Here is a 13,085-nt window from a genome sequence, read left to right as displayed (position 1 = left end):
TCTGTACGATAAAGAACTAGAGTTATATTAGATTCAAGGTGCTTATATAGCCTCCTGAGTATTTCCGGAGCAATTTAGAATAGTATTGGCCATTCCCCGATCCCAACCCTGCCTCGCCGTCCATGTAGGATAATCCGGATACTGTGGAGTTTGGAAAGGCTTTGTACCAATTAGTTGAATGGATTTGGCAGAACTTCTTCCTTAATCCTCAAATAATAATGAGATGGAGGCAGAATAAGGATCACTCTATCAACATTCAACATCTTCTCTACCAAGATAAGATTTTTTATGAATTGTGATAATTCCAATAAATTGGAATACTCAACTCTACAATGTTTTTGAAAAGCTAATCCAATATGTCGAAAAATTCAAATCACTTAACAAAATAGAAAGAAAGAAACTTGAAGTGAATAATCACATCGTGGAGTAGTTGTTAAACCTAGGGCTGCTTGCTGGCAACTGAATAAGGAGAAAATGATTTTTCCCTCTACCAATGCTCGCACTGGCTGGGTGCTCACCCACAGCTGGCTGAGTAAGCACAATAATAAATGCTCTCTTTGTTCTTATTCTTCTTCCTAAATGTTAATACTTATTTGCCATATTATAAATGAAAGGGAAATGAAATTTGATTCATAATCAAAATTCGTTTCACCATCTACTCATAACTCTCATTTAAGCTCTTGAAGCTTACCTACATTGGGAATATTTCAAAATATTGGAGGCAATGGTATCATATTATATTGTATTTCAAAGATGCAGAGTTGATTTCTTAGATTGCGCTCATGAATCTGGAATTCATTCGACATGTGTGACATTGAATACCAATGTGATATCATGATAATCAATGTATCATTGTGTCATTATTCTTATTCATTTTATTTATTGTCATAACTAATAAGTCTATATTCCATTATTTAAGGTTTTTCCTATCAAAGTAAGCCAGGATAACTGAGCTCACTAAGTCGTTGCTTAGGAATGGAATACATCCAGCATGTCGCCAACATTGAAAATAGATTGAAGATGATTAGGAATATGAATGATTGAGGAATATTCAATCATGCAATAAGTGAATCATCAAAATGATAGGGAGAGAAAGAATAAGATAACCGTGTGCTATTTCTCTCCAGAATTAAGCTAGGGTTAGGAAGACATAGTCCGAAATAGGTAAAATCTTGTAGTTCTTCACGATGATAGTATTGAATTAATTTTCTTACAAAAATTTTTTATTTTTTGCAGGCATCAGTTCAATTACTACACTGACAGTGTTATCGTTCGAGAGATATCTGATGATCAGCAAGCCATTCCGAGGCAAGCATCTCAATCACAAGGGATCTGCCTTCCTTGTCATCTCCATCTGGATCTACTCTCTCGCTCTCACCACGCCACCGCTCTTTGGATGGGGCGAATACATTAACGAGTCAGCTAATATCAGGTTCGTAAATCAATATTAACAATTACAACCTAAACTTTTTAAAACCTTCTCCTCAGATCCCAATTTTGTAGTACAACTTTGGTTTTATTTCTGGTTCAAAATTTTCTTCATGTAACTCAATATTTTTAAGTTCTGAGAGTTCATTGAATGTAATCAAATCATCCTATTATAATCGGTTTTTGATCAAATCAAATTCATAATTACTAGTTAATTTATTTCTGGACAGAAAATTGGACTCAAATCAATTCAAGTGGATAGCATAACCTATAATTTTTATTCATTCATAACTCTACCTTCATTGTATTATCATTCATCCCATCATCATCACCTAGGCTTAGAATACTTCTAGAAAGTCGCCTTTGTGAAATAATAAATAATTGAAATAACTATCAAATCTGATGGACCGTTGAACTCATACATTCGATATTATAGGCTGAATGGTCCATTTATATTCTACAATTGTCCTAGAAAGTGGACTAAGGACACTTTAATCTAATGAGCCATCAAACCGATTCTATATGATGTCCCAGCGTTAGCCAATGAGAGAGCGATGTGGGCGTGGTCTCTTCCCACCAGCTGGAGTATACTCGCACGTGATTGGTCAACGTTGAACTATACAGGGAAATGGAATTTGTTAAATCCAGCCAATGTCTTGAGCCAATAAGAATGAGTTGTGCGTGTAGTTTATAATGAGCATCTCAAAAATGTATTCAATTTCAATTCAATTTCAATTTCAATTTATTAAAAACACACAAAACAAGACACAACAAAAATACAAAGATTCACGAAACAAATAAAACACAATAAATGTTACAAATATAAAAAAACAATGGGCTTAGTGTTTGGGTGTGTTGGAGAAGATTATTATATGATTTAGTTACAATATTGGTCGAGGTAGGATTATCAAGTAGGCCTATTTTAACATAATATTCTATATTTCAAACTCACTTTAATAAAATGGAATTTTCCAGGTAATTGAGTTTAGAATCAACAAGCTAGAATTCCGATAGTCTTAAGGTGCGTACAGATATACGCGCCTCAAACACGCTCGGATCATGAACGTTACGCGAGATGTTACGCAAGGGTTCGCTAGAGGTACAAATTATGTTCGAAGAATGATTGCGCTCTTCTCGTATTGTTGACTTCGCTACAACCTAACCTCACAAATGTGAAACGTTCAATCCAGCTGATCGGGTGTCAAAACTAAATAAAATATTCTGACCAGGGGATTGCTGCGTAGCCTAATAATACATTTATGTTTATATAATAAATTGACGATAAATATTATGTTGATTGCATTGATGTTGAAGTTTTATTACAAAAATCTGATGTGGCGCACTCACACAACTTTCCTTGCCGTTATGAAAATTGATCACCTGACGCTAGTGTTCCCGCGCATCTCAAGTCTACTATTCAAAGATTTGAGCCAGCTGGTGACAGGGCAATAACGCTGGAGCACAGATAGCCCAGTCAATGAAGGTCCAAAAAAGCAGTTTCGATCCGAAAATTAAATAAAAGCTGAATTTCCCACCATCGATAGAACCCCTCCCAGAGGGTCGTTCTCCCAAAAGTCCCAAGAAATCCCCTTGGAGCTTTCCGCCCCAGCCCCATAAACATGAAAAATGCAGGTGGACACGGGAAATCAATTATCTTTGTAACCATTGATCAGAAACAGTTCTTTTATATGCCATTCAATTCGTTACATTATGGACTACAACATTGGTTATATTCATTTTTCCAATAAATTTAACAGTTTTCTTGATAAAATAATATATATGTAAAAATTTAGGGGGTTTGCGATTTGATTACAATAGTGTTAACAGTGGCAATTTCCTGAAAAATCATAGCGTGCAGTGTTTTCTGTTTTCTACAGTTAATATTCTCCAAGCCAGGTTGATAATATACCTTCTGTTGAGCCAAATTTATATGAAGGCTGAGGCATAAAAAAATTTATACATTGGGCTTGTTGAGTTGAAACTTTCTATGATTCTCTCTGTAAAGTAGCTTATCTTCCGTTCTTACTAGTTGAATCTACATTATTTAGACAGTCTAATATGAAAATTCAGTAGATTATAAAAATGAAAGCCATGCAAACATACAAATTAAGGAAGAGTAAGCATGCATAAAAGGTAGGAAAATCATGAAAGTGTTTCACATTTAACCACAAAGTACCCTACCGTATAAGATTAATAAGAAGATGATTCATCATCTTCTATTATTTTTGTTAACATATCGATTTTTCACCTCCACTCGCATCTTGTCATTCATTACACAAGGTTGGCAGAAGCTTTTCTTTATGTGATTAATGTTGATTGAAATTGATTTTGATTAGGGCACCAAAAGAATAGATCATTTTACACATAGTAGACAAGTATATTGTGCTTATAATGGGCTCTTCTTTATTTTCTATCGATGTTTTGCTCCAGTAGAGAAAATTTAAAATGTTGGTTTTACATTTTATAAGCTTTAAAAATAATATAAATTAACGGTAATATAAATTTGATAAGTCCAGTATTAAATTAATCGATGTTGATATTCATTGTATCGCTTTGTATCAATGTTACTTGCTCTGTTTGCAATCCATCACTCTTCTCTCAAGAATTAGTTTTTTATGAATTTCATGATCTGAAAATTGAAATTCAAATGCTATTTGGATGACGTTCACATTCCACTGGTTTTTTACAATAATGTTTACGTTGAAGAGTGAGGCAATTCAATCCATTTGGAAGTAAAAGGAAATCACAGTGCAATTTGAACAGTGGATAGTAACTTTGAAATTCAGTTGCTCAATTCATTTCGGCTTGATACTATCATTTGTAATTATAGTTGATCAGAAATATGCATTGTATATAATGTTTATATTTCAGTTTGACTAATCTTCTATCACAGTCTCGCTTTCATTCATAAACATGATAATCCTAAATACGTTGATTACCTTAAAGATGTAGCTTATCTTACGTCGAACAATGTACAATACAAACAATTTTCATTAAATTACTATTATGATGATCATTGGAATTTCTGCCTGTGATTGAGAAAAAGTCATTTTATGAGCCTTGAAATTCATACCTAGAAAAAGTTGCATTATTACTAGAAATTTTGTTATTTTTACTATTTATTATAGGTACTGTACATTGATTTTTTGGTGATTATAGAGATCAACTACTTTATTCTGAATCAGGATAAGGATAAATAGGGAAATTGTGAGATGGGGATAACATTCATAGTTACATAGCATCAATTTGAAAGCTCTGATAATGATTTGAACGGAACTGCGATTCTGGCTTGGTATTGCCTCTTCATGTTCAGTGAGAATAGAAAGCTTCAGAGTAATTCGTTCTCACTATATGTGATAATATTTGTAATATTTGGTAACATTTGTTAATATTTCAACCGAATGTGCAACAAATTAATCTACTTTCAGCTTGAAAATTTTCAACTTATCAGGAGTACAGTGTTATCATATAGTATGTCAGGTAGGCCCACCCTTTTATTTTTTCTGTTCACGTGATCTGATGATATTCATTCCATTATCAAGTGTTTAAATCATAAAGAGTGATGAAACAAGATAAAACACAAGAAAAGCTATAAAAAGAAATTTTGAATCTTCATTTTTCACAAAATAAGGATAAGATGAAAGAGTCGGACACATAATATATCATGAAACTTCGTTGAAAAACATCAATATCTGAAACTAGAGTTATCAAATTGTGTTACCTCTGACTCGTATGGAGTAGGCACACTTCAAATTAATATAATAAATTCTGTGAGCAAACAACGAAATCCTGATTTTTATCATGAGCATGGTTAAATCAAGAAAATTGTAATATTTTTTTAAAGTATTGAAAAGTGGAAATCTATATACAGCGCATGTCAAAACAATAGACAAAATTAATTGTTTCGAGGCCATAGTGTAAATGAGATCCAATGTAGACAGCAGTATTATTCTGTTTACTATGGTGAAGGGAGTCAGCCGCGTCGGCTGTTTCCCCTTCCACAGCGTCAACTTGAATCACAAATACATAACAATATATATCAATGGATTCACAATGAATGTGGCTACAATAATTATTTGTCACATTGGTCTTTAAAATTACTTGCTTCGAAGTTAATCGGAGAAAAAATCAAATCTAAAAACCCTTATATTTTTACATTATATTATTTTATCAAGGAAACTGTTCGATTTATTGAGGAAATGAATCCGACCAATATTGTAGTCCTTAATTCAACGAATCGAATGACATATGATAGATTTTTTTCCGATTAATGGTTACAGAGATAATTGATTTCCAGTTTGCTGTTTACTATGGCTAAGAGAGTCAGCCGCGCCGTTCCGCGTCGACTGTTTCCCCTTCCACGGCATCAAATCGAATCGCAAATACGTAACAATATACATCAATTGATTCGCAATGAGAGTGGCTACATTAATTATTTGGCTCATTCTCCTTTAAAACTACTTGCTTTGAAGTTAATCGAAGAAAACAAAAAAATCAAATCGCAAACCCCCTAAATTTTTACAAACATATTATTTTATCAAGAAAACTGTTGATTTTATTGAAAAAATGAATATAGCTAGTATTGTAGTCCATAATGTAACGAATTGAATGGCATATAATAGAACTGTTCCCGATCAATGGGTACAGAGATAATTGGTTTTCCGTGATTAACAGCATTTTTCAACTTTGAGGGGGGCTAGGGAGGGAAGCTCCAAGGGGATTTCTTGGGACTTTTGGGAGAATGACCCTCTGGGAGGGTTCTATCGATGGTAAAAGATTCAGCTTTTATTTAATTTTCGGATCGAAAAAACCTTTATTGACTGGGCTAAGAGGAAAGAAACACTACGAAGAAACAAAACACCACTGAAAGAAACACTTTATGCTTATTCCGTGGCTGGAGACACACGAGGTCTGCTATCTCTTCATAGTGAATCATTTAATAGAATCGATAGTTGCCAACAGTTTGCAATTGGATAATCACATTTTCTCGAATTTCGAGCTTATTTCTAGTTTTAGGTGAAAATGCTACTCAACATTAATTGTAGAGATTCTCATGTTCAATCTATTCCACTCATTTTTTTTTTTTTTTGTTTAAATTGTATCTGAAGCCTGATAATTGAGAATCTAAAATCAAACTTTGCATAGATGGTGCAATGCTCCTGAAATTTTTAAATATATGAGACTTGTAGCAGTTGATAGAGCTTATTGATGACTTTTCTAGGTATGAGTTTGATCAAAATCGTTGGAGCCGTTTTCGAGAAAATCACGAAAAACCCTGTTTTTGACAACATTTTCGCCATTTGAGCCGCCATCTTGAATTGCATTTGATCGAAACTGTTCGGGTCGGATCCTTATAGTGTAAGGACCTTAAGTTCCAAATTTCAAGTTAATTGGAAGATGAGATATCGTGTACACAGACGCACATGCACTCATACACACACATACCGACCAATACCCAAAAACCACTTTTTTGGACTCAGGGGACCTTGAAACGTATAGAAATATTTAGAAATTGGGGTACCTTCATTTTTTTCAAAAAAAGTAAAGCAAGGAAAGTAAAAAAAATTATGTCTGTCAATGTTTTGAAAGGTGTAAGGTTAGGAGTTCGGCTTTTTTCTTCTAAATTCCAATATGCTGGTACCTATTGTTAAAAATATTTCCATATTATTCGATTTCGTTCATTAAATAATTATTTTGATAATTTCATATGCTAACACAGAGATCGTTATTATTAACAAACATTACAAACGAAAACGTTAACCGCGCATATGCGCAATATTGGTTGGTTCGCCCTAGGAACTTGCCAAGATCGAGCTCTGTTACACCACAGATTAAATAAATAATACATATTAAATAAGATATACTTCCTCCATGATTACACGCTCTGTTCGCGTTCCGCTCTTGCTCGACCTGCGATCATCTAACGATCCACTCAAGTGACGTTCCATTGCGGAGCAGAGCGTAAGTCTACGCATCTTTGGAATTCATTTCAAGCATATTAGTAGTCTTGAGTTCATTCAAATCTTCGTTTAATTTCAATTCACAGTTCCATCCTTGGAAGAATATATGGAGAATAAGCTCTGAGAGATTCCCCCAGTGAAATAATGAATGCTCTTTGCCTCCTTCTCTCCTTATCCACTCACTATAAACTCTTATTACCTCTCAATTATTAACACTCAAAAACGAGTCTTCCACATTTCAACTTCATAATGTATTACTCCAGTATTTCAACACTTTTCCTTCCCCATACAGAAACAGTATTCAAACTCCATACAGACTTAACAACTCATATAACTACTGACAAATCTCTCAAGGAAGACACCCAAAATTTATTCCTATTCAAATGAATAATAAAGTGGCTCGAATTAATCAAGTCGAGAACCTTCATTTGCTAGGTTTGGCAGATATAAGTCACTCCGCGATTCACGAGTTTCTACATTAAGTCAAGAGGTGAAGTCTCTCCGAAGTGAGAATCTCCACTCATATTGTCAGCAGCCCTCATACGTTACATTTTTGGTTCTCATTCAATTAATGCTGACAGTTTGTAGTGGAGCCTCTCAACTGACTCCGAGTCTCTAAGGAGTCGTAACTTTATGATACGTTCTCACGTTAATATAGAATGTGATGTACATTATGTATTACGTAAATAGTATGGAATATATATATCATATTCGAATGTACTGAGATGAACATGGGAATTATGTATGTATGAAACACTCATGAGTTATTGTCTATGTACGCTAAACGAATGAAATTCTCCTTCAACAAGTAAGATATATCATATTAGCTGTAGGGAATAGATATCTTGGAAGTTTTCTTCATCCTTCACACGTTTTCAATTGTATGGGGAAATCTAATTTTCCTTTTAGAGGGATCTTGAGATGATCATCATCAACAAAACATACATCATTCAAGCCTTTCACTTTGTGTTAAGGAGCTATGATCAATTTTATCATTGTTCTGGTGAATGATTAGTTACTGAGAAGGTTAGTGAATAGCACTTATCCTATTATATTGAGCGAGCAATTTCTGTATTTTAATATCTGTTTATTTTATATTCATATCTGGTTATTTATGTTCAACGGATCTCTAAAACGGCTCTAACGATTTTTACGAAATTTGGAACATATTTGGATAATGATATAAAAATTCGATTGCACTATGTCTCATCCTTGGGAAAACTCGACATTGAAAGGATAATTCACCCTTGGCTGAAACAGCTGACACTCTCGTCATTTGTAGATGGTAAAAAGTGGGCTAGTGATTCTGTGGAAAATCAAAATATCGCATCCCCGAAATTCATAAGCTGACGTATAGCCAGCTGTAAAATATAAACATAATCATTTTAGAGAATTGTGTTCTGTTTATCAATAAATAGAAATAACGAGCGAAGCTCGGTGCCCCGATATTAAGCCGGCTCCAGACATGCGTCATTCGGCAAGCATCGAATGGTCGGCGTTCGGCGAACTATTCGTCTTGCTATTTGCCGATTAACGAGCACACATCTACACATATGTCTGGTTCACCAAGCACTTGCTCTTTTAGGGAAATAACAATAATATTCCTCAACTGAATGTCATCTACCGTCAACATGGATGTCGATGTTCATGATGCTCTTCTTGTTTATCATGCTTTTATAAAAATAAACCAAACTAACACTATGTACCTCGGCATAGCCACCTCTAATACAAGGCCGCGGCCTACGATATTGCAACGTCGCAGTGTAGGCCTAGAATCTAATACATTATTGGTGAAAAAGATTTGAAAAAATACCAGCTGATCTTTTACCAATCATGTATTAGATTCTAGGCCTACACTGCGACGTTGCAATATCGTAGGCCGCGGCCTAGTATTAGAGGTGGCTATGACCTCGGTCAATAACTGTATAGGACATGAAAAACCCTAAATTTCCATCTTCAATCGATTAATAATAAATATTTGTGTAATTTTTTAAAACATTTGAAGAATTCAGGTTATAATCCAGTAACCTGGGCGGGACTGGTCATTATCTAGTTTCCATCAAGATTCTAATTTATTAAATGTGCTTCTTTATAATATTAAAAGTGATTGGTATAAATAACTTGATGATCATGTACGGAGTGTAATAGAATGAAAATCTTATCTGAAAATTAACTTAACCTCAATGTAGATCCAAATCCAAAAACAAACAACAAAATGATAGAAGCACCAAGCCGAGTGTATGGATGAGGGGAAGTTAGCCTTTTGCCGAAAATTCGTTCACTGATGTGTGCAGAAGATCGACACTGAACGGGGAAACAACAATCACGAATGTTCGCTGCTTGCCGGATAGACAAACATCCATCCACACTACTCGTGATGCTCGGTGTTCGCCGAATGCGGCATGTCTGGAGCCGGCTTGTGGATGAGGGAAAGTTCGCCTTTTGTCCACTCTGATGTGTGAAAAAGACCCACACTGACCGGGAAAACAACGAGCAGGAATGTTTGCTGCTTGCCGAATACCAAACATACATCTACACTACTCGTGATTCGGCGAGTATGCTTGGTGTTCGCCGAATGCTGCATGTCTGGAGCCGGCTGAAACGAGCACGAATGTTCGCTGCTTGCCGAATAGACAAACATCCATCCACACTTCTCGTGATGCTCGGTGTTCGCCGAATGCGGCATGTCTGGAGCCTGCTTGTGGATGAGGGAGAGCTCGCCTTTTGTCCACTCTGATGTGTGAAAAAACCCCACACTGACCGGGAAAATAACGAGCACGAATATTCGCAGCTTGCCGAATGGATAACATCCATCCACAATACTCGTGATTCGGCGAGTATGCTTGGTGTTCGCCGAATGTTGCATGTCTGGAGCCGGCTTAAACGAGCACGAATGTTCGCTGCTTGCCGGATGGACGAACATCCATCCACACAACTCGTGATTCGGCGAGTATGCTTGGTGTTCGCCGAATGCTGCATGTCTGGAGCCGGCTGAAACAACGAGCACGAATGTTCATTGCTTGCCGAATACCAAACATCCATCCACACTACTCGTGATTCGGCGAGTATGCTTGGTGTTCGCCGAATGCTGCATGTCTGGAGCCTGCTGAAACAACGAGCACGAATGTTCATTGCTTGCCGAATACCAAACATCCATCCACACAACTCGTGATTCGGCGAGTATGCTTGGTGTTCGCCGAATGCTGCATGTCTGGAGCCGGCTGAAACAACGAGCACGAATGTTCATTGCTTGCCGAATACCAAACATCCATCCACACTACTCGTGATTCGGCGAGTATGCTTGGTGTTCGCCGAATGCTGCATGTCTGGAGCCTGCTGAAACAACGAGCACGAATGTTCATTGCTTGCCGAATACCAAACATCCATCCACACTACTCGTGATTCGGCGAGTATGCTTGGTGTTCGCCGAATGCTGCATGTCTGGAGCCGGCTGAAACAACGAGCACGAATGTTCATTGCTTGCCGAATACCAAACATCCATCCACACTACTCGTGATTCGGCGAGTATGCTTGGTGTTCGCCGAATGCTGCATGTCTGGAGCCGGCTGAAACAACGAGCACGAATGTTCATTGCTTGCCGAATACCAAACATCCATCCACACTACTCGTGATTCGGCGAGTATGCTTGGTGTTCGCCGAATGCTGCATGTCTGGAGCCGGCTGAAACAACGAGCACGAATGTTCATTGCTTGCCGAATACCAAACATCCATCCACACTACTCGTGATTCGGCGAGTATGCTTGGTGTTCGCCGAATGCTGCAAGTCTGGAGCCGGCTGAAACAACGAGCACGAATGTTTGCTGCTTGCCGGATAGACAAACATCCATCCACACTACTCGCGATTCGGCGAGTCGCTGCTCGGTGTTTGTACCGAATGAAGCATTTCTGGAGCCGGCTTTATGTAGTTACACGATCAAAGATGAGATTGCAGGAGTGATCAGCATCAATATTCGTTATTTATAATATACGTTATGTAAAATAAAAAAATGTGACAAGTATGTTGATGAACTAAAACAGGACCTTCAAGAAATAAATTCTTTCTTTATTCAATTTTTTTTAAATAGTCTTGGAAGTTGAGGATGCCTTTTATAAAGTGAAAATAAACCATTTACTTGAAACGCACATATTCAATTTGCCAAAAATGCACAGGGAGATTGTAATCACTGATCCAGAAACACGACAACGATCCGAGAGAATGAAGAAATATTGGGCTGATCGAAAAGCCACACAGCTTCAGAACAAAAGATGATTTTAGTTGATCGACTCAGTTGGTCCTATGTGGCCAAAAAAGACGAAAAAAATATACGTTATTTAAAATTATGATGATTCTCATCAAATTTTATATGATCAATCTTCAAAATGGTTCATTCAATCACTGCACTGTAGAATAAGTTTAAAATGAAAGAATGATAAGTTGCCATGGATAAGTATATAGTTTAATGATAGAATTGCATGAGAGATTCCTCGTTCAGTTATGCCATTCAGTACAAAGCTGTATTTGAGGAATACTGATTAATAGTATCTTACGTAATAAGGATGGGAAGGGGCCTTTTGCAGGCGAGAATGATGTTTCTAGTCGAGGCGTTAGCCGAAACTAGAATTTCATTCGAGCACTGCAAAAGACATTAACGTCCAAGTAACGTACATGATTGATTGTCATAATAATCTAAAGAAGAATAATCGAGAAATAGAAAACATTACTTGCTTGTGCTGACACTACATGCATTCCATAAATATAACCTAGTTAACACATTCCGAATCAGGAATTTTGTGGAAGTTGACAAAATTTCCACCTGGAGCGCTGAAGGTGGTTTTTTGTAGCAGTTTTGCTGTTCCTATTTCGGAACTAGGGAACATACTCGACTGTGAAGAAAACATATGGTTTCATTACAGTAGAGTATGCTGTAATGAGATATATATGTTTATTTGATTTGACCAAATTGATTTCATGCATGGAAAACAGCTGAAATTGAATGACTATGACAAAAATGATATTTTTTTCTATTTTCAGTTGTTCGGTGAATTGGGAGACAAGCAACTACAACCACACCACCTACATTGTCTACCTGTTTGCGATGGGATTGTTCGTGCCAGCCTCTGTCATTTGCTTCTCCTATCTTAATATCATCAGATCTATGAAGAAGGTGAGTAAAACTCTTACCTCGATATCAAACTTTTTCTATTTTCATGATATACTCATATTCCGCTCTTAGATATTCGATCAATTTTGTACAAATGATTTAATGAGCATTAATTTTCACGATGTATTTGGTGGAGAGTTATAAGCCCTGAAAGAGCGAAAAGTTGAATAAAAACCTGTTATTTCAACAATTACACACCTTAGAGAGCGAATATCTCGGGAACTGTTGGGAATATCGCGAAATTTTACTGAACAAAAAGTGTTGAGAAAATTTATCAAGCTTCATTTTTGATTAGATAGTTATGTTGATTGGATGCATTGTTTTCAAGATATGAGGGTGAAAACTATTAGCTAAAACAAGCAACTTTTAAACCACCCTCATCCCCTTAGCACATGTAATGGACATAACCTATATAATATTTGAACGATTTGAGACAAAATTGAGAACTAGAAGAAGTTTTGGGCAATAGCATATTTTTTTCTTTTCCGACTATTGCATTGTTCCCTCTAACGAATACATAAATAGATCAATTGAT

At 36.3% G+C, this 13,085-nt stretch overlaps 1 protein-coding gene across 1 annotated transcript in view; it reads left to right on the top strand.

Annotated features, from left to right (window-relative positions):
* Positions 1-1,236: 1,236 nt before the first annotated feature.
* Positions 1,237-13,085, top strand: part of LOC111054044 (vertebrate ancient opsin-like) — a gene marked incomplete at its 5' end in the record, with an annotated part of 65,819 nt that continues 53,970 nt past the window's right edge. The window contains 2 exon segments of the mRNA XM_039437470.1: positions 1,237-1,432; positions 12,421-12,553. Coding sequence (XP_039293404.1) covers positions 1,237-1,432; positions 12,421-12,553 — 329 coding nt within the window.

The sequence above is a fragment of the Nilaparvata lugens genome, chromosome 11 (assembly GCF_014356525.2).
Source record: "Nilaparvata lugens isolate BPH chromosome 11, ASM1435652v1, whole genome shotgun sequence".
NCBI classification, from domain to species: domain Eukaryota; kingdom Metazoa; phylum Arthropoda; class Insecta; order Hemiptera; family Delphacidae; genus Nilaparvata; species Nilaparvata lugens.
The sequence above is the reverse complement of the archived record's forward strand: the minus strand, read 5'-3'. Positions and strand labels throughout refer to the sequence as shown.